Source organism: Atractosteus spatula, chromosome 5 (assembly GCF_055471065.1).
Source record: "Atractosteus spatula isolate fAtrSpa1 chromosome 5, fAtrSpa1.hap1, whole genome shotgun sequence".
Lineage (NCBI taxonomy): Eukaryota > Metazoa > Chordata > Actinopteri > Semionotiformes > Lepisosteidae > Atractosteus > Atractosteus spatula.
The window spans coordinates 58,017,045-58,039,988 of record NC_142710.1 but is presented as its reverse complement, the minus strand read 5'-3'; the positions used below and the strand labels follow the sequence as shown (position 1 = coordinate 58,039,988).

Here is a 22,944-nt window from a genome sequence, read left to right as displayed (position 1 = left end):
GCTTTCCTCTTAGGAAAAAGGGTTGGGTTTTTCTTTGATGTCTGATTCAAACAGAAATCTTGTTTACTGGCTTCTTTTGTAGGCAGACAATTAGCTCCCTTTTTAAGCATTTTTCTTATTTTCTTCTCCCATCCATATGTGGAGATTTTTCAACCTTAACCGATACCTTGTAACAGTAATTAGTTTTTTTCTGTTCTTGCTAGTAGCCTGTTTGTGGTTCTAAATGGCTGTCTTAGAGCTTTTGTGAGGGTATGTTTTGCTCATGTTAATGTCTGTTGAGTTTTTATTTCCCTCAAGTACAATGAGCTCTTTAATAAAGTTTTAAAATGGTAAGTCTCATTTGTGAAGAAGGCTCAACCACATAATTGTGCCAAATTCCCATTGGTATGCAGGTCACAAGTAAATAGTTAAAATAGGTAATTTTCAACTTTTCTGTGTAGTTGGCAGGTAAACCTTTTACCTCGGCTCAATAGACCTTCAGTTTACATTGAGCTGCAGGTATTAAAATACAGGGTACATGTTAATGGGTTTGTGGACTATTAAACAGGTTGTTACACGTTTTTTTGTCGACCTAAACAAAGCAAAATTGCCCATTGTTTTACGTTATTTTGTAAAGCCCATATACAAATATTATAAGCAAGTAGAAAGCAGCTTTATGAATGACCACATTGTAAATTGTATGAAAATTTTTCAACAGTAGATAAAAATGGGGGAACATTTTCTCTGCAGTGTATGCTATACATGTAGAAATAAAACGGTAAACACAGCCCAGTTTAAAGCAATTTAGTTTTTAGGTTTTACATATTCCACTTGTGTGTGCTGTTTGCTTTGAAGTGTTATTGTAACAAACTAAATCTCTGCACAATATGTGGGTAGTGATTTTTTCTGATTAGGCGTTTGCCAGCAAGTGTGAAGCCCATGATATTCCCAAAAGGCCCACATACTAGAGCTACTGAATGTGTCTGTAACCCCCCCCCCCTTAGTCTCCTTCCCGTTTCTGAGCATTCCTCCATGTTAGAACTGAACTGTAGCTTTTCAAGTGAAACAAAAAAGACTGCAGAGCAGGTGTGGGTTCATGGTGACGAATCAGCATGAATACAGTAGCACCTTATATCGCACTGTTTACATGTCTTTCGATTTTTTTTTCCCACATTTCGAAGCTCGCTTTGCTGTAGTAAATTACTGACTGCAATTAATCATCTAACTACAGAGGCAGGTTAACATAGTTTTTCGCTGGTTAATTATAAGTAACCTGGGCTTGCTCCTGGATTTAAAAGACCCTCTCACACACCACATAGTTATTTCTCACATAACTGATGATAAGCATTTATAACTTTACACTTCCAATACAGCTTCAGTTTAAAAACATAGTGTGACTAATTTAATCAGTTTTAACATACTCTTTTCTACTAATGTAAATAGTGTAGTACAAATAAAAAATCAGTTCCCCCTCAGGTTTTTTTTATATCTGAGAAAATGGTTTCATTTTATCTTTCATCTCAATACTCAAACATTTTTACTTGACCAAATTCAAAATCAGGTATCACGGACAAATCGTTATCTTATTCATGAAACGGCTCTACTTTTTAATTGTTCTGGTAGCAGTTAAGTTTTGCATTTAGCAGGGAAGCACTATAGCTTAAAAATACATGTTTTATTCTAATTTGAAGAGATTTCAACACTGTAAAATTGCTGAAGTAAATCATTTTTTAAAAACACTGGGAAATAAGGAGGGTTTTACAGGATGTAGGTTATACAGCATTGTGAGGTCTTGACACCAGTTCAAAGAATCTCCTTATCTGAAATTTATATAGTCTACAGATTGGCTTGTAACTAATTTTATAAGTTCCATTTAGTCTTTTTAATTTTTCAGGTTCTTTTGTGTTGATTAAAGTAATAAAAAGTGTGATTTAAAGAGTGTAACATCCCACAATAAACACTCTTGGCCCTGTTGTAATTAATGAAATGATGCTCAGCGCACCATTATGAATGTCATCTAAAAGAATTGCCTGCAATGAAATGAGAATATTGTTGTGCTGTTCATTTTGGATTTCTACATACAATATATAGGAGAAAATCTATTTTATGATAGGGTTATGATTTGAGTTTATTAAAAATATTAATCTCAGTTCATGCTGCTGTAAAGGTATTTCTATGTGCAATCAAATCTGGAATATTCTGGATAAATATTTGTTTACAAATATAGATGTTAGGTGTTTTTTCTTTACGAAGTTTAGGGGTTTATAATGTTTTGTCATTATTTTTGTAAAACAGCAGTGTATCTTTCAATAATAAGCCATGATAACAGATTAATTATGGGCACATAACTGTAGTCACGCTTGACAAAACATAGCTCTAATTCTTTTAGACTGGGAGCTTGTATTGAAGTTTTCAGATCAAAGTGTCCCTATTGACAAGAATACTACAACATCATGCTACTAGGCTTTCTTTTAAAGAGCCTACAGGCCACTCAGTAAGTGGAAAATGGGGAATTGCAAACTGTAATGGGAAATCACTAAGTTAAAACAAACTGAATTTAATGGAGACTTAATTTGATTTTTTGTATTATTTGTTGTTGGGTAGCTTAGTTGATTTGAGCATGGTACTGACAATACCAAGTTCTTGAATCCCTCTCTGTATTAGTGCGCTATCTTGCTCCTTAACCACTATGGCTAGTCTTGGAATGATAAATGGGCAAGTTTGACGTGGGGTGAGAGAGATATGGAGTAGATCTCTAAAAGTCCAATCTAAAAGTAGTTCTTTGTGTACATTTAAAGTGCCAGTGGCACTAAGTGGTTTAATGTAGGTTGAAGAGTATATATGTTGTTTCAGATAAGATTTCAATGAGGTCATGAGCAAAGGTTAAAGCAGTGACCTTGTCAACACACTGAAAGACTTAAGCTGTTTTTCCATCTCTAGACAGAAGAAAGAATTAAAAACAACTTTGGTTATGGACAGGGCAAAAAAAGATCTCTTGGGATGCTGAGAAATATTGACAGCTTCATTTAGTGGCGACTACATTCTAATTTGTCTCATAACAAAGGCTAAGCTCTTTTCGGTACTTATACAGGGAAATACAGTAAAATGGCCTTCGATTCAGTCCATGATTGTCAAGGCTGTCATCTCTGCAATGCATTTCCAACAACTGGTAAGCTGCCTTTAACGCAGTGTTTGCAAAACTAGTTATGCCTGTGTGAAAAACCAGCATGTACCTTTGTGTATGGTGAGGTAGACAGGCAAAATTGTTTTGGGGAAGTTGTTTAGTTCTTTACTTTTTTGTGTACATGATGGAAATGAGAAGATTCCTTTGATAGTTGAGACTATTAAACAGGGTCATGACTATCTCAGATCACAAAAAAGTGAATTATTGAATTTTATGACCACTAGCACATGAATGAAAAGTTATTACTATCTTTATATTTTAATGTAAAAAATGTCTTTATTAGTCTCTGAAGTGTTTGTACCTAATTTCTCATAACCTCTTATATGTAATATTGAGCTGTTTTAATCACATTGATATTCAGTCTGAGGATGTGAAGTTTCATAGCCATCCAAGTGAGACGGTAAAGGGTGCTTATATTGCCTATAAACCAGGTTTATTAACTAAATGTACAGCTCTTTGCTATTTTGCTCTTCTGTATCATTTAAAGAGAGCCTTCTAGATATAGAACATCTTACCAGAGAATTGGTTCAATATTCAGATCATGTTCAGTTCGGGTTTCACCGTTGGAGAATCTGCAATATCCCAGTTTCCTAGAATATCATAGTGTTGTAGCCAATCTGACATCTGCAGTGTGAGATGTGCTTCCTATCATGGAAGCAATTATTTGCTGAGCAAGGGTTTTAATTTTTCTTGTTCAATTATTTACCAAAGAATAATTAAGTACTGCTAGGTGGATTACCTTTCAATGGCTAGATATCAAAAGCTGAATCACTTATTACAACCACGAGCTGCATAGCTGTAAAGGAACAGTCTATCCTGTGTTTTGTCTGTGGAGTTGTGCTTAAATAGCTGGTAGATTGACCTACAATATTTTGTTACTTATTACCACAGGTTTAACCAAAGTTTTAAATGACTGGCTAAATGTGCAGGCTTCCAGGCCATTGCTTAATGAAGCTAGTTATTCAGCCTGTTAAACTGAGTGTTAAGGTTGTGGTTTTGCATCTGTGACCTTGGCTGGCAGTGCTGTGTGAAGTGACTTCCTTTAATAGTAAGGTAGGCAGACATCGCAGCAATGGCATTTGCAGATGATGTGACTGTAAATGTGCACAAAATAAACATCCCTTTTTGAAAAGTTATACCAGCCTCTTATGCACTCCTGTTATCTGGAAATGGAACACTTAAGCTGAGTCAGGTGACAAGTTTAGCTTCCACTCTGGTAATTATACTTGTGCTTACGTTTAATTATCAGTAAAAGGCTTACTGAGCACTATATCATGAAATTTTAAATATTAACACTAGATATTTCCTTATAATTAATGTTTGTTTTTTTATCATATTCTGTACTGCATTTTAATTTGCCCTTGACACAGCTTTGCCTCTTGAAGTGGGGCTTGTTTATGCACATCAACATCCTGCGTAAATTTCAGACCTTTTGAGATTTTTGTTCCCCTCTAGGATGTTTCCTAAATGGATTTGTTCTTCTTAGGATTATCTTCTGTTGCAAAACAATTGCTTACTTGAATTATCAGAAGAGGTTTGATGAGATATGAAATTCTCCTTAATTACAGCTCATTTATTTACCTAACTACCGTGATCTCATGCCTTGTGTTTTTGGGCGCTGTCAGATGTTCGTAAAGTACAGCTTTGTTAAAATCATGTTAAGTACCATGAGAATATTTTCCCCAATTGTAGCCTGACTAACAAAAGCTTTTACAAGTGGTCCAAGTAGCTGGTCATGATGTAGTAATCGTTGGCTAGTATTAACAAGAAGTAAGCAGGGGTTCATAAACAAAATGGCTTTCTTTTTGAATGAGCTAACTGAATTCCTTTATCCAACCCAAAGCACTCAAGGCAGCAAGCCCTGCTAAACAAAGAAGGGCAAGGTGGGTGAGAACAAGAAGCATTGGCTGATGTTTTAATGGTGTAATGTTATTTTCATCAGTTAAACAGCACTGCCTGTTTATCACACCATACCATGCCTTTACGTTGGAATGTGAGCAGTAGTGCTTGTAAACTCCTCAACACTTACATATGAACAAATACCTCGTCTGACATTTACACAACACCTTCTGCACTTTGCCTAAGCAACAGCTTTAGGTCGTGTGAAAAATATAAGCTATGCCTTTCATTTGTAACTGCAGCACCTTCACAGTCACCTAAGCTAGTCAGGTTATCAAATACATTTAGAAGATGCTGAACCACAAAAAGGCTCCTTTTATTAAAAAAAAATACAAGGCCCATTGAAATTGTTCTAGAATTTTGAAAAATGGGAACTCCACTTTCTTTATAAAACACTAGTCTGATACTGAAGTAAGAGCACACTTATTTTTATAACAGGGCCAGGAAATGCAGCGTCTTGTTGACTTGGATGTGCGAGAAGGACAAGGTTTTAATTTTCATTGAGGCAGATGGGTAGGCGGGCTTTCCCCAGAGCTGGCTGCATTTTGAGCGGTTGTCTTTGAAATGGCACTGACAGCCTTGTTCAAAAGGCCATCCCCCTTTCCAGTCCTGCACAGAACAATAGCATTTGCTCTTTTCTTGCAAACCGATTGTTCCTGCTGGACTGTGCATGCCTTGTCTCTGTAAGAGGCTTTCATCACTCTGACTTGCTTTAGGAGGTGCGGGGGTGCATATTTCAGTTAATAATTAGGGTGCATAATATCTGAGCACGTATGTATTTTAGCCAGATGAACAATCTACTTTGTAAACAAGTTTTGGAAAGCTGTTTGAAGTACCATTTAGTAAAATTTCCTGAATATCATGTTGTCGGTATAAACTTCCACATCAAGGTTTTTCGTTGCCTCCAGATGTGACCTTAGAGCAGGGACATATCGCTGACTTTTACCCACCTGTCAGTTAAAAGTTACAAACATGTTATTTTATTACAGGATTCTTTTGGATAAAAGGGAAAATTATACTTAAAATGTTTTAGTTAAAATAAGCCAGTGAGAACGAGGTTTGCCTTTTGCAGTCAGTTGGTGTGTTATTTTTTTTTATTTGTACAGTAGTCCTTTTATTTAAATGTCCAGCTTGGTTTCTGCCTATTTCTGATTTTTAGCATAGCTGAATAAGCCCCTTCCTCAGCATTTAATCAAGATGATAATGTGCAAGTCCTAGTCCTAACTTCAATACTAGGAATTAGAGTATACTGTTTAAGGTGTCTTTGTGTGGTTCTGAACTGCAGCCATTAAAACATTTAAAGTACTTGCACCTCGTATTCATGTCTTTCCCATGTTGCTTGGGCAATCCTGGTAACAACTGTCTAGTCATTGGCTGACGCGTACCAGACTGTAACTTGCAATGTCAGAGCCATAGAGCAAGTTTGTGGTTGCGCCACTTTAGAAATTCTTTTATTATGAGAGCTCCCCTACATTGATTTTGATGCCATAACCTGTGTTTGAGTTATCTGAACTTTCTACTGGAAGTACATACACTGCCTGAATAGTTTCAAGACTTTGGTTTTTCCCTGACATGGGAAAGCATATAATTTAAATGTCTGACACACAAATTTCGATTACCTGCCGTCTCTTTGAAAGTATGGAAGGAAGTAATTTAATCTCCTTTGTTATAATACAAATTAGCATGCAGCTTTTGATGGGTCGAGAAAAGTTCCAATGCAAAAGTGTGGGTGGTTGACCATACTGAAATAAGATTCAAGTCTTTCATGAAGAATCTTCTGCTTGTATTGTCTTTATGAAAACTCTTTAGTCCTTTAAAGCAAAGTAGTGTTACAAGAATAGGATATCATGCAACTGGGTAGAACCAAATTACTAATATAGTCCTTTGAGTTCTAGGGTGATGTCAATCATGAAAGTCTTTAGAATTTTTGTCAGGGGGTAATGTTTTATGTACACAACCAAAAGAACCAGAAATGTCAAGAACTAGGTGCTTTGATCGGTTTTGATATAGAAGCTTTAAAATACCTCATTAAATAATATAATTTTGACTTCTGAGGATATTAATTGTATATGATCAAATGACTTGGAATAGGAGATTTTTGGAAATAGCCTATTGTAGGAATGATCAATTTTTTCAGTGTGCTTTCCAGATAGCTTTCATAAGCTGAGACCCTTGGGCAAGTAGTGGAATGTTAGTTTCGGTGAGCCAGTAAACGGTTGTCTTGTGATGCATCTGTCGTTCGGCCTCTCCAGTAATCTGCTTGCTTGCGATCATTTGTGCTTTGGTGTTCTTGTCCTCAGCCAATACAAGACCTTGTGTTTGCGCAAAGCACTCCGTTTGTAGCAGCTTACTTTTCTCTTGTAATCTATGGGAACATTATATGCGGTAGAGACCATCAATCCGCCACTTTCATGAAATGGAAATTAATTTGGGTATCTCTTACTTCTTTCCTTGGCAGTAGTATTCATCACTTTGCTCCTCGCTGTTCTTGGCACTGTCTCACACATTGAAGCAGTCTTTACACACTTAATTGTTAAGTTGCAAAGAATCTTATTGGCTAAGCAAAAATGTTTTCTGACAATTGTACAATATATTTGGAAGGAAATAAGATCCTTTTCTCAACTCATATCATTAATTGAAATTTTCAGGAATTCATGGCTATCTCATCATGAACTCCTGTGTCAAAATCATAGCCTTAGTTATGTATTGTCATAAATCACAAGGAAAAGTAAGTGGTTATGCATGAAATGCTATAAACTCAAATGTGCTGCTCCTGTATGCAGAGAAAAATTCTTAACTCTTTGTTCTCAACAATATTAGATGAATCCAGCAGGTATTTTTTAAGCAAGTGTACACTTATTGAGTTTCATTCGTCGTCCGTGAAATTAGGTGCTTTTTCAACAACTAAAGACTAGTTGGTCTTTCAGTTTTAAAGAGACTGTATACTTTTTTTTAGTTTCAAACAAACTTCCTTGCCCTTTGAAGTAAATTGTTTTTTATCTAACACTTCACCATAGCTCTACTTTTTGTGTTTGTTTTACACACTTAGACAAACATTTGCATTTCTCTTTTAGATCCCAACAACTGGTTTATTTTATGGAGACGTTACTTGTTGAGAGCCAGTAAAACATGTAAGATGACTCCCTTGTTCAACCTGTTGCATCTTGTAACCAAAGGCCACCTGGTACTTTCTCTCTTGCCTGGAGATTAGCACTCTCCTCCCATCACTTTTGGCTGAAGACAAAGTCTGCCCCCTGCCCTCCTGCTCTTCAGCTTGATGTCTTCAACTCAAGACACACAGACCCTTTTCTAGTCAGTAGTTTCAACTGCTTCAATTTATTCTTCAGCATCTCGGTCATTATAGCCATTTACCACTTACTTTAAATCGTAAACCAGATTAAGGGAGGATAATGTACATCACCATGAGTGCAAATTTTGGTTAATATAAACCCAAAAGCATAGCCGTGTGGGTCATCTAATCTTTTTATGGATCAGTTTGCAAAGCACTTTTTTTAATGTTTTGCATCTCATCAATAGTTCTGGAGATGCTTTTAATGATCTATAATTTTGTTCTCATCATTACTGCTGCAGTGTTTTTTGTTAGAGCAATTGATCATATTGACTGCCCTTTAAAACTTCAAAAATGGATCAATATTTTCCATGTCCCAAGCTTCAAAAAGTGTATGCTTTCAGAAGTTTCAGAGGTAGAAGACGTTTTAAAGCTTAAGAGTATTTCATATATTTATTTTGCATTTTTTGTTCATAGTTTAAAAAGCACCGTAGAAATATAAAGATAATTTAGATCAATAATTCTGCAAAATACCAGGGAATATCTGTTTTAACTGATGACAAAGGGTATTTTTTCTTCTACATTTCCAGTTAAATGTATTGGCTTTTTATCTCTTTGAGATGTGATGTTATGTAAGAGCGGGATATTAGAAAATGCTTTGCTTTGTGTGAAATGTTTTGGACATCTTTATAGTTTTACCAGTGCTGTAGAGATCACTGCACTGTGGTTATTTTGCTTTATTGCGATTACGATAAGTCTGAGACAGACGTCTTCAGTACCTTGCCTATTTTGTTTGTTCTTAGTCGTACTATTTTGGTCCACGTGTTCTGTTTGGATAAAGGGCCTGGGAAGAGGAGAGAAGGGTATATTTATAACCTGGCTTCTGATAAAAACACAGTGAGAGTTGGAGGCTAAAGCTTGGAGGCCAAGGGTTATACAGTACATCATTGTACATTCATCTGTGTGCGGTGTACTGTGTGTACAATGTGTTTTAATCAGGAAAGTATCTTTGCTTGGTGGTTATGAAAAAGGTGTTGACAAGAACAGGAGTACAAAACTGCCCTTTTAAGATCTTGTATGACTTCTAAATCAGTGTCTGTCTTGGATTATGCTGCTGGCGTAAGTGAGTTTGATTGGGGAAAACCTACGTTGTGTACACGTTTACTGCAATTGTTGCTATATAGCACTGCAATTACACAGATCTAACATTTGGATTACTTTTTAAAAAAGTAATTTTAATTTAATGTTAGGGAGGACTGTTTGATTCCAAATCACATTTTTAACCCACAAACACTTCTCCACTTTTGTGCTAACTGGGCCTTTCAGTTTGTGTGCATTAACTGCTATAGGATGGAGTTAGCAGAGATGTATAGGGTAAAGGAGTGGATTAGTTAGCACAATGGAGGTGTCATTGTTGATTGCTGGGGTTGGTGTGCGGGTGAGGGGGTGGTGCTGAAGGGACAGTGTTCCTGCTGAGACAGTCCTGGCCTGGCAGCTGTCAGCATCACGCCTGCCAACTGCAGTCAGCTGTCTTGTCAGCCTCCCAGTAGCATAGTATATTTTTTTGGGGTTGGGGTCTGCAGCAACAATGGTCTTTAAGATAGGGGACATTAATACTTCTAATAAGCGGAAGAAGAAAAAACAATTAACTTGCCTTGCTTATTTATTAGGTTTTACAAGTTCCAGCCACTGGATTATGATGAAACAGAAAAGCAAAAACATTCATATTTTACCTCCTCTCTATGCACAATTTACTTAAAATAAGGTACCTGTCATAAAATATCCAGGACGCATGACTTAAATGGCAACGCAGTATATTTTGAATCTTGCCTGTCCCTGTAAAGCTTGCTTGTGTGCTATAGGTCGGTTTGCGCTGTGATCAAGTTTATTTTACAAGGTGTTCAGAAACTACCATAAAAACGTTAAGTTTATCAGTGGCCCTACCTTTGGTTACCCTGTAACAACCTGCCCATTTACTGTCTGATGACATTGAAATACTACGTCCCCTAAAAATCAAAAGACAATGAAACACAAGCAATAATGTCCTTGCTTGTATTTTATTTTTTACATGCTTTGGTCTTGGTCTTCATACTCTTTAATGTTTCAAACCATTTTGTATTGTAGTTTTTATTAGCTTTAGTAATGGAAGTGAACAACGCATCGTTGATAGAACAAAACACCCTCACTGTTTTGATCATTTCAGTATTGGTTATGTTTTTTCATCTGCCTCCTGTATCCTTCAGAGTTTTACATGTCTGCTGCTATCGTGTGAGAACTCAGTGGATATAATTAAAGAGAACACATCACAAAGCTGTGAACATTTCAGGTCACTTGCCTTCCACAGTTTATAAAGAAAAAAACAATGAACTACAGTATTTTTTTTTTACTTTTTCATTTGAATAATCGCTTTGCAAAGCAGGAATGTGTTTAATATAGAATTTCTTTCGTTTTAGAAAGGGGTGGGGTTTTGCTAAAAATGATTTTGAAGCCTAATAACTAGAGCTGGGCGATAATTCGATAACGATAATTATCGCGATATAATTTTCCTCGATATAATTTTAACAAAAGTTCGATAAATGTTCGATATATATGTTTATGCTTTGCGCATGACATGCGCATGCGCACAAAATACTGAGCGAGTGCGCGTGCATGTTGCAGACCAGGCAGCTAACAGATTTGTTTAATGTTTCTGCTGTTTGGCAAGTGTTTGTTGTGTTCTTAAAATAAAAAGTTGTTTAATTTACCAATTAACTGTCTGGTTTCTTCAACTTTTACTCAAGAGAAAAAATCTGCCTTTAAACTTGAAAGAAATAATGATTTGACATTTATCGTGATAATTATCGATATCGACTGATATGAAAATTTTTTTCGTGATAATGTTTTTGGCCATATCGCCCAGCCCTATCAATAACTATGTATTGACATATTGACAGTAGGAATTTTTAGCTTGCTGTCAAATCACTTTGCACTTTGTCTAAAGCCAGGTCTTAATTTCTGTGAACCTTATCACTATACACATCTTCCTTTTAAGTGTCCAGTAGACAGTGAAGCAAAGCATGACTGGTATGTTTCTAATTTTAGAAACAACTATTTTAAAATGTGGAAAATTGTAGGTAACCGAGATTATGTTTTTCCTTTACAATTTTATATCGGCCCTGTCACAACATAATTACGAAGGCAGGTCTACGTGCTGCAACAACTTTTTGCAGCTGTAAATTTCGGAAATAAGTGGCTGCTCAGTGAATGCAATCCAAATTGCCACACTTTTCATGTTATTAAAGAAAGCAGTCATGCAATTTCACTTTTGTTTCCTGCAGTTTAATTTCCACAACTTATTAAACTTTCCTTATACAGTCTTAAAAGATTACATCAGGTAATCTCTGTAATTAAGGATGTAGGTTTCTTTTGATAAAGCCGCCTGAGCAGTAAAAGGTTCTACAGTACAGTCTTGTGGCATTCTTTGTATGTGGTATTAAAATAGACACCACGCCCCAGTACCAAAGTAGTATTTTTCACTGAGTTCCAATAAACTTTTCCAGGGCGTGTAGAAACGGGCAGCTTCTATACTCATCAGGAAGTTTAGTTTCAGATTTCAAGGTTGCGAGTCGACAGGCTGACTAGCATTTTCCACTGCCTCTTGCTAGTATATCACTGGGCTGGAGTTATTTATGGATCCTCTAAAGAGCAAAACTGGCACTAAATTTATACTGCACTGTTTAAAACTCTCCTCCTCTCAAGATTGACCCACTCACTCAAAGCACATAAAATCACATTGACTTACTGCAGGCACTGGATTTCTAGTGAAAGATAACAGTTCTGCCAATTTTAGCCACATACTGTACTGAGCTACTATTGATGTCCTCAAATCGTCAAGTCATTAAAATTTCATTATAAACACAAGACGAAAAATAGAATTGGCAAGGAAAGCCGAAATGGCAATCTGTGCTGCTAAACAACAACAACAAAAATGTTTTTGGGAGGCACAATTATAACTAAGGTTTGTAATACTTTGTGGGAAGGGCTGACAAAATTTGTCACCACTCACTAGAGCTGTTCACTGGAGGTTATTTGTGTAATCTCCACGTGTGAGGTACTCATTTGACCTGTCTCTGTGAGTTGTTCTGCATTCACAGAAGGGTAATCTAGTTTCCATTTATAGTAAACAGCTGTTGGGAAAGGTGCTACACAGTATCCCTGTTCCCAATGACCAATGAGTCTTCCATCTCCCAACGCCTTGGTCAACCCAGGGATTCTTGCATAGCTGTCAATGTCTGGAGCTTGGTCATAGAGCCTGCTTTCTGTTAAATAATACCAAAACTGCTGTAAATTACATGTTTAACATCCTTCACCTCCCAGGTTAAAAGCCTGTGCTGCATCCTACAGAATCTTTTTTTTTTTAACCAGCTAAAACAGTTAAAAACCACACACCTTAGTTCTTGTCTAAGTGATCATTTTTACTTACCAATGAATAACCTTTCTATTGAATTACGTTTGTTCCCTGTATTACACCCTGTACCTTAAATGATAAATTATCCAAACTGTTACTTGATTGAACAATTGAGATATTTCTTCTAAGGTTACTGAACAAATAATTCTTGCTGTAAAAAATATATATTTGAGTTCATTTTGTAGACCAATATAAAAACTGTTTATGAAAAAGCAGAGGATAGACATGCAAATCGTTTATTAGACTGGTGATTATTACAGAGGATTAACTGATATACGCTCAGGATAAACACACTTTATGCATGTGTTTGGGGAAAAATGAAACAGATTTCAGATTTCCATCACCTCATCAGTGCAAAATGTGATAAGTGTTGATAAGGCTTAAGTGTTGATGCAGTTTAACCTGATGAAAGTCAAGAAAAACATTAGAGCCAATAAGCCCTGGTTTTTGAGAGAGCAGTGCCCTCAAGCTATTGGCGATTTGAAGGATTGTCTAACCTCAGGCGTACTCAACAGCAGTGGAGCCACATCTTGTTTTGTTCTGAATCAAGGTTTTTGTATAGACTATCCTGATGGACGTCAGTGAGTGTAGCACAGATGTTGTGGAACAATATGCTAATTCTGCACAGCAGAACAATCAATGGGGAGGTTCAAGTGTGATGGTCTGAGAAGGAGTGTCTAGTCACTACAGAACTCCTTGTAGTGATTGATGAATACCTGACTTACTGTTCTACATTGATCAAGTCCTTGGACCTCACTTTGCTGCCTTTCCTGCTGGCTCATCCTGACAATGTTCCAGCAGGGCAACACGTCCTTGCAATGCTTGTGTAAGAAACATTTACTTGCAAGATAACACAGTGATTATACCGTGGATTGCCTAGTTTCTGCATTTTGAACCCTGTTCAACATCTGTGGGATCAGCTGGGGTAATGTATAGCATCGAGGGCTTGATCTCATATTTGTCCAAGCAGTATGGGAGGAAAGGGACAGATTCCCACATGACCACACTTGCCATCTGATGCAAATAATGTATTGCACATGTACTGTTTGTATTGCTTCCAGTAGTGACCATGCAGATAAACCTTGTTAACTCGGAGAGTTATTCAGCGTAATGAATATATGCCATGTCTCTTCAATGAAATGTCAGTGCACTTGCTCTTAAAGGAAACATTTTCCTGATACCTTTGTGAGTTTGTTGCAGCTGTAAATGATGTTTCTGCTGCTGCTCCATATCACTGAGCCTTAACCTTCCTGCCAAAGTGATCCATTGATAGGCACTTATGCTTAATAAAGACTATGACCTTTTTGCCTGTTGGTTCCTTTTCTGTTTTTAATGCAGTCTCTTTCTAGGTAGAAATGAAACAGAATTAGTGTTTATTGCACAGACCACTCACAGTACATATGATACCTTTTCATAATAAAGCCATTACCAATGAAGTTCATTTGCAGTTATAAATCTGTTTTGAAGTATTCCAATTAAGATTATTTGTTTATCAGTAAATTAGGCATAGGGTTGAACACATACAAAACAGAGATGGACTTAAGGCGGTTTAATGTGATCACACTTCCAACTGTTTGCTGTATTTTAGTCTGAATAATTGTTCCGGTGCCAAAATCCAATGTTTTATTACTCATAAAATTCCCCAAGTACTGCAGTTGCATATTTAGCTTCCCCATTTAGGAAACAAAAAGAGAAGCATTAGCTCTTGCGTGCTTTGTGTGACCTGTAAGTCATGAATTGATGTTGAATTTAGACTATTAAAAGCATGCTTCAAAACTATAATTCAGATTGTGGGAGTTACGGGTGAATTTATTTCAGAAAATGAAACTGTGTAGGAGGGTTCAGGAATGCAGCAGGAAATTTGGAATTTGCTCAGCTGTTGCTTTGCCTTGTTTGCTCCAAATACATGGGAGTAGGCAGTGGCAATATGTACCATCCGTTTACAGAACATTTCTTTCAGTATCATTACTCAAATTGGGCCACAGTGCATATGCATAGCAAAGGCCTATTTGTTTTTCAGGGTCAAAAACCTTGTCAAAAGAATAAATGGTGGGGCTTGAAATTAATTTTATTTATTTATGGTTTCTTTGGCATTTGAAAGTCACCAATATTTGAAGTCCTTTCTACAGCAGAGGCTACATACCTTAAATGTGTGAATTCATATCCTTAAATTCTTGGAACTGAAAGCTTTTTTAAAAAAAATCTAGGAAACCTCTACTCCTGACATGTTTTATTGATAAATTAGCCTTTTTTGGTGATGGATTTATTACTTGGATATTATTCCTTCAAGTGAAGGGAATTAAAATAGACTTTTTCTGTATTAAAGAAGTGTTGCACATTTTATATCTATGGTGGTTTACATATAATCTGATTAATTTATCGTTTTTGCTGAGGTCGCCTTTTTAATGTTGAGTAACCAATGTTAAATGACAAGATTGATACTATTTCCCTTTTTGAAATGCAAATGTAGTAAATAGGAAAAAAGTAATTTTTTGAAGCCTGACAAGCTGCTACAGTGCTTTAAATGTGCCTTAAATCTTGTTGCGCATTTTGATGCACTGAGAAATATGAAGATTGCCCTAAGCAAGACAGATGTAAAGTGAAATGTAGGCAGAAATGTAAGCTGTAAAATCAAGTTATTTTTCTTTGCACTGGAACAGGAAAGATACCATTGTGCCATGTGAGTAATACACATATTTTGAAAACATTTTCATTCAGGGATTAAAATTTTGTCTTCACAAAGATGGGTTAGCATTAACATAATTATTTCGGAGGCTGCAAGAACTCAGTGCAGCAGTTACCTGAATATTGAAGTTTGCAGCTCTGGTGCAGTCACAGACGGTCTGTACCGGCGTTGTGACAGTCAAGTCCTATGGCCAAATCCCCAGTGTATGCAGTATAAAGGCTGTTTCCATGGTACCATGGGAAACTGTATTCTTCTCACCAGTGAACTGTTACAAACAAGTTTCTATTTCAGACTTTTAGGCCAAAGACTCATTTACTCCATCCCTTGCAGGAAATTAGGTACCCCCTCCCCCAACTAAATCAGTAACAACACTGCCCAACGTCTGGTGACATCTTAATCTCATTGTGCAAAAGTAACTTCTTCAGTACTGACATTAACACATCCTGTGCTATTGTTTACATAAACACGTGTGCACCTGAAGAAGGCTCCACGGCCGAAACGTTGTGTTTTCTTTCTTCTCTTTTCAGCACGGAATAAAACTTTTACTTGTTCCTTTGCAGCCTACACATGCTGACGCAGCTACCCACCTGAGCTACTTCAATAAACACCATTAGCTCGCTTCGGAAGTTCTGTTTCTCTGAAAAGACCCACAGTACAGAGTAGATTTTTAAGCATAATGCATAAATATTGCTGAAATATTCACCTTTGCTGTATGATAATTAGTACAATAATTGGTCTTGTACTGATTGGACTGGATCTTCCTGTGATCGATCAGAGCTTGGTGGCTACTGCTCCTCTGTGAATAGTTCTTGCTTTGTATGGTGAAAGGCACACAGATTTTTGTTTTTTTGCGGGTCTGTGCATCAATTAAATTGGAGCACTTGTAGAGGCTGATTGCTTAGTTATTTAAAGACAGGCTACCTGTAACATGTACTTGTAATTTTCAGATTTATTCTCCATTTTCTTGGAGTCTGTACCAGTAAGGGATCTGTTTCTTATCTGCAATAATCATATCCATAGTAACTCTCTGGATCACTTATCAGATTGGTCTAGTTCGATAGATTAGAATATTCAATTGAATATTATGGCAGGTAGATGAGCAGTTTTTAAAAAAAAACAATGGATTTTTAGTTTCAGCAATGTCCAGTGGGCTTGACTGTAACAGAAAAAATACTTTAGACCTTTTTTTTTACCCCTCAGAGTTCCCATACTTAGTTGCGTTCACCTATGCCAAATTTCTGTACACCATCACAGCTTTGGGAACAGTGTTGCAGGTCTGAGTAGGTCAATATAGTAGAATCCCCCTCCCAGGAGCATTTAATTAAAACCTGTGACCAAGCCAAGTGACCTGTGGCTTGTCTCCAATCAGATTTGTGACCTTTTCTTATGAAGGCATCTGAGCAAAATCTATAAGGATGCCTAGAGAGCTGGCCCAAATACTCATTACGTTCATAAATATTCATAGTTTTAACTGCTTTTGCTTTGTGTGTCTTGGTAACCATAGTATTTCTTTTGTTTTCTAGTTTTGTAGCTGGACAACTGCCTTATACAAATGTCTGTTAGTGTTACATGATTGCGTTCATCTTTACTCAGCATTATTTCATGTTTCTGGGGCAGCTGCCTCTTGCACTGCTAAAAAACGTCTTGATGTGCATCCCAGTTCATTGCTTTTCATATCAAATCTTTCTGGATTGGGAGGGCTCGGATGGATTCATTTTAAAACGCCACTCTGGCTGTCTTCGCAGCACCAGGCTCGACTCGTCTCGTGCAGTGAACAGAATAATTATTTGATTGTACTCTTTGTTAAACAGCAGACTTTTAGAAGGGAGACTAGATCACTAGGCAGTTTGGATTTTTGGGATCATAATCTGCTACAGTTCTTAAATTCTGCCACAAGAGTTAAGAAGTCTTCACCCCTGTGGTGTAGGACATCGGCAAGAGCGTGAGACTCAACCTTTTCCCATTCTGCTCAACCCCCATCCTGAACTCTAGCCAGACACAAGGCCTCTGGGTAATTATATCTTGTTTATCCCCCCCATTCCTAATTCCCCTTTCCCCACTCTCCCTTTGCACAAAGCACATTTAAAAAAGTTTCCATGAAAGGTTTGAATAAATAATGCCCATGATTAGCTTTCCAACACAAAACACAATGAAAAACTTGTATTCATCCTGAAACCCTCATCTTGAAGGCTTTGCTGATGGGTTTTAACAGCAGTTTATTGACCCTGTCTTAATGGAGAGCATCAGTGGTTCTTTTGAGTCTCGGGGGGAGAGTTGTTTAGGGGTTTGTGGTGATGGATCAGAGAACTGAAAGAAGTCAGGAGGAGTTTTGTTGTTTAAATTGCTTGCATGAGAATACCCAGTGGATTAGACCACCGCACCTGTTGCGCGTGAAGCACAAATAAAATGACAATGCATGGCATTTTGCTGTATTGCTTCTGAAAGCTGTGAAGCCGCGGGGTGTGGGAAGCCTTAAGATGCAGATGAATTGAATTATTTTACATTAGCCTTGGTTTTTGTTTTCTTTAAATCAAGTGGCATATGCATTTATTTACTTAAGTAGGAATGTTAGCATGCCTGTGTGTATCTTAGATTTTAACATTGTTTTTAAAAAGTACAGGCACAACAAAAACCAGAGGCATATTGCTTTGTTTTCTGTTTTATACTTAACCTGATTGTGTCAGACACTGCAGTTCACATCTATCTGCGATTTGAACAGCAGTATTGGAGAATTAAAATTGTTTCGAATTCTAATTAAAACCTGGTGCTTGGTATGTTTTTTATAGGTTAATCTCCCAACTACTCTTTTTCCAGTATTTGTATTTTTAAAACCTGTTTTTTTCTTCTGTTTTTTACAGGAGCTTAATTGACGGAGAACTACAATGGGACTGTGAGGCTGCAAAGCTCGGAAGCAGAGTGAAAGAGAGGAACAGAGAGCGAAAACAGAGAAAAGGATCAGCCCAGCAGTGACAGTGCATGCTGTCCCTCAGTTTGGTCTGTTCTGTTGTGAGAGAGAGACAAAATGCGCAATAAACTAAGAGAGTGCACGAAGTCTGGGGTCTTTCTCTTGGCTAATGGCAGGACTTCCTTTCTAATACTGGCACTGTTGGCAGTTGTTGTCCATGGCAGCTGGCCCAATGGACAAATGGAGGTGGTACAGGACTTGAGGAACCAGTTGGAAGCTTCCATGCAGTCATCAGTGCTCACAGACATACAAGAGATGGCCACTGCAGGGGTAGTGCAACCTGCTGGTATCCCAGACTCATCTGCAGTCGTGGGCAGGGTATTTCAGATGAAGGTTCCCATAGAAACCACGGATGCCAATATGGTAAAGGTGAGGACATTTTCTTTTCTTTAATGATTGGGGATTCCCCTCAACCTCCACTACACCTGCAGTCTATTAAAATAAAGAGCCTAGTTTTGAAATTTTTGCAAAAGCAAACAACATATGCGCCCGTGTATAAATTTGAAGAGGATCTTGAGCTACAATGTACAAATTAAATACTGAAAAAGAATGTGATGTTGCGATGATGACAATTGGATGGATTGGCAAATTCCAAAGTACCCAATTTGAAGATTAGATCGAAAATGTGTTCCTTTTCTTTGTGGGAAGCATTTGTTTCATGATACCAACTCACTGCAGATAGTGATTTATTATTATACTGTCTTCAGTAGCATTGTTATTGAAATATCAGGGAACTAGAAATGCTATGGTATTAATTGAATGCTTTATATATTCCACATAGTTGTCAACTAATTGATCTTATACATTTCTTCAGTGTGCAGCTAGATGCATATTTTTTAGGTTACACAGTAAAAGACTCCTTTACATGTGAGCTAAGAGGTTAGGTGAATGCCAACTGGTTTTGGACAGGTCTGAAGTTTGTGCAGAAACACTGGACTATAATGCGAGTTAATCTAATTGGGCTTAGTGGCCAGTGTCACCTGTAAACTGCTTGAGTGGCTTATGTGGCTTTCGGAGCTAAGATGTTTAAACAAAAAGTATTTTTAACATTTAGAGATTAGACTGCAGTTTTTTTTAACTGAAAACCCAACCAGTCAACAGTAAGTTCAAAGGGATGTTGCATTATAAGAAATAAACATTGGAAGTATGGTACTCTACTCATAGTATAGAATTTTCTTCCAAGTCTTTTGCAAATTTCTGGTGAATACTGGTTGAGATTAAAGCCCAGCATGTCAGAGTATTTAATAACAAACTGCCACTTCCTATACTCTGAACTGTATCTTGATATCAAAGTGTGCTGCAGTGCTGCATTGACAAGGTAGTTCTCAAAGCTTTTTCTGATGGGGACCTGTCAGTGTTCAAAGGTACAAATCTAGCAAGAGACAGCATAAATATTTTTGGAAAGCAGGTGAAATTTTCACTGGAGGGAAACGCTTTGAATTTGTCCCGCTATGCTGTTTTGCAGTAAAAGAGAATTCAGAGGATGTTGCCCATGTCTCCTGTCCCTTAGAGCTGTGGGTTTTGATCCTGACCATTACAAAGACTGTGTAATATAGAGTAACATAAGGATGTTTAGTCATTATTGGAGGGAGGTGATGGTTATTTCACTTTTAGAGGGCAATAGTAATGAAATTAAGTATCACTTTTATAGCTAAATTACGAATTAATTTCTGTACCGTACAAGGTTTCTATTCACCAGGTATCTTATGCCGATCAGTAAGGGGGAAAAATTGTGTGTAGTATGTTTAAGATGGATTAATTATTTAACTCACTTAAGGCTACTTAAGTGTCTCTGACTGTTCTGTAAATCTTAATGGTACAATAAGATCATACAGTTCTCAGTTCTTTGTTCTATCAGCGTTGCCAATATATTCTCATCAAGCATTCTAGAAAGAGCTATGCAGAGAAAGGAGCAGTTGAGTACATTTTGACCAGACAGTAAATCTATTGCATTACAGCAGTTTGTATCTGTCTCCCTAACATGTGCTCCAAGATGAGACCTAGCCTGGCCTCTGCTAGAAATGCTAGTTGTCATCCTGGAGCACATGTGAGATGTGCTCCAAATAATTCTGATTTGTAAAAATATGCTAACATTATCTGTCATTAACAAATGTTAAGGCTTCTCAGTTAACGGGTTAGAGTGAAGGAGACTGAATTCAAAAGTTGTCTGTGGACAAACCAGAACATATGTAACAAATGCCTCCTGAGGCCATCAGTGCTTAGACTGTGTGATTGCAGATTCAGCTGCGTAGCTCTCGTCTTATTTGCAGTTATTTGTGGCTGTCTGAAGCATGTATTTCTTTTTTTCAAGAGACTACGTATTTCCTATTGTGGTCATGTACAGTTCATTTCTATAAAAATAACAGGAACTCAGTTTTTTTTTATCTTATCAGCTTGCTTTTTGAGGTGGTTGCTGTATTAGAGGATCAGAACCTGTGAAACAATAACTATTTCATTATTTTTTCCAGATTTTCAATACTGACTAGAAAAAAAGGTATTTCCACAAATGTGGTGGTCACAATGGACCAGCTTTCCAAAACGAGTAGTCATTAATGCCTGGCTGTTTTGCTCAAAGGACAAGTTGATTTAGAGCTTGCCTCACAATTGATTCTTTGCAACCAGAAGTTTACAAGATTAGGCATCGATGGATAGAGCTGAATTGGGTTCAGCTAGTGATGCACTGTGTTTTCTTTTCGGCGTGCATAGTTTTCTAGAATGAATGGAAGACTGTGACCTGAATGCCCCGAATAATTTTGTGTGAATGCTTGTGTGGGCTCCCATACCACAGGCTTGAGGTGTTTCTCAGCAGATGGAGGTTTGAAAGTATGTGCCAGCTGATGAAAATGCATGACTCCAGCACATTCCTGCTCTTTGTCTGCCGCGACCCCCACAGACAGATGTGCAGTCTTCCTCTCGAATGGCAAGATGTCTCAAACACTCCCCATGTAAATTTATAGCTGTACATTTATTTCTGCCTTGTCAAATGTTTCTTTTAGTCGAAACCATGAACCTTTTTGACATGTTTGGTAAATCTCTCTTGACAGCTATGCCCAAACATTGCAAATACATTTTCTTTTTCTGCAAGAGAAAAGTAGGTACAGCTGTTCCTCTAAAATATTTTAAAACTAATTATTTTTGCCACACTCCACTCACACTAAAGGAATTTGGCTATGCAGCTTTTTTTATATAAGTATTCTCTTGACCTGTTTTAGTTTTTCACACATTTCTTTTATGGCCTGATTGTCACCTCGTGTACTGCTGGATGGTTGAGCTGCATGTTGGAGCAAAAACTCTCTGACCTAGTTTTCTTTGTGTTAAAGTTATAAAATAGTTATACGTTAAGCAGTGTGTTCCAAAAGAATCTTTGACGTTGGTAGAAGCTTTTCATCTTTTTAAGACATTGGAACTTCAAAAAGGTTCTATGATATACTTATTGCAAGGTCAGAAGATATGTATGAAAAGAGTTTGAATCTAAGTTTCTCTGCTTCTCCTCGGAAAGCTTGAGTAAAACTGCTCAGTAAGACCCATTTCTATGCACGATCTTTACAAAAATGCACCAAGTATTTAAAAAAAAAGAGTAACAAGAAGCAAAGCATTTTACACCTTTAAATAAGAATTTGCTTGTTTAGTAATTAATTTTTATGCTTCTTCATCATAATAGACTAATTATAATAGTAATATTCTAATAAGTGAAATTATTCAGTGTTGACAGATACATTCTTCTGTGTATATCTCAACAGGGGTAAAATCTGAAGCGTTTCACAGCTGTGAAAAAACAAGCGCAACCTTTACTCTGTTGCTCATTTTTTGGCACTACACCCTGCTGCAGAGTGGTAGGTAGCCATAAAAACAGCTGTTTTAACTTTAAATTACCCTGAAGATCTAAATACCTTAATACCTGAAGTGATTAGTGTGGTGGTCTCTTATAAAGACGTTATATCACAGGATTGTATGACTACTATAAAAAACACCGTCCAAGGACCCTGCTGGGCATAGTGCGAGATACAGAAGCAGCATTTATGTGTTTTGTTATACCTTTGTCTTTTTGTTTGTAATTCTTGTCAGATACGTTTTGGATTTTGTGAAGTCAATTGATGTTCGTGATGAAAGGCAGGGCAAAAATGGGAATCTCTTTAGCCATTCGGAGTCTGTGCATTTCTCTTCTTTATCCTGCTGCTGTGAGTTTGCACTGATCCAGCCATGACAAGCTTTTTTTTTTCTCTCTAGTATTTACAGAAGGACTGGTCCTGAAATCTAATTAGCCCCGGCACCAGTGGCAACGGAAAACTTGTATCAGTAAAACATGTAGAGACAGCAGTGACTCATATTTTGGTCAAACGTAAATTGTTCCAGATTAGCCTGCTGAAGTCTGTCTGGTCTTAGATTTCATTTATTTATTTTGATTCTCCTAACATGGCAACAGGCTTTTGTTGAAGTCTCCATGTTTTATAAAAAATGTATATTTTGCGTTCATTTCTGCCTTTATCGCTATGCT

At 37.1% G+C, this 22,944-nt stretch overlaps 1 protein-coding gene across 2 annotated transcripts in view; it reads left to right on the top strand.

The window, feature by feature from the left end:
• The window catches only part of dag1 (dystroglycan 1), a 41,681-nt gene that overhangs the window by 3,177 nt on the left and 15,560 nt on the right, over nt 1-22,944 (top strand). For both annotated transcript variants that reach the window (XM_088915647.1, XM_088915646.1), the window contains exon 2: nt 18,343-18,818. In XM_088915647.1, the coding sequence (XP_088771773.1) occupies nt 18,507-18,818 (312 nt within the window). In that variant the 5' untranslated portion in view covers nt 18,343-18,506. The remainder of the gene's footprint in view (nt 1-18,342; nt 18,819-22,944) is intronic.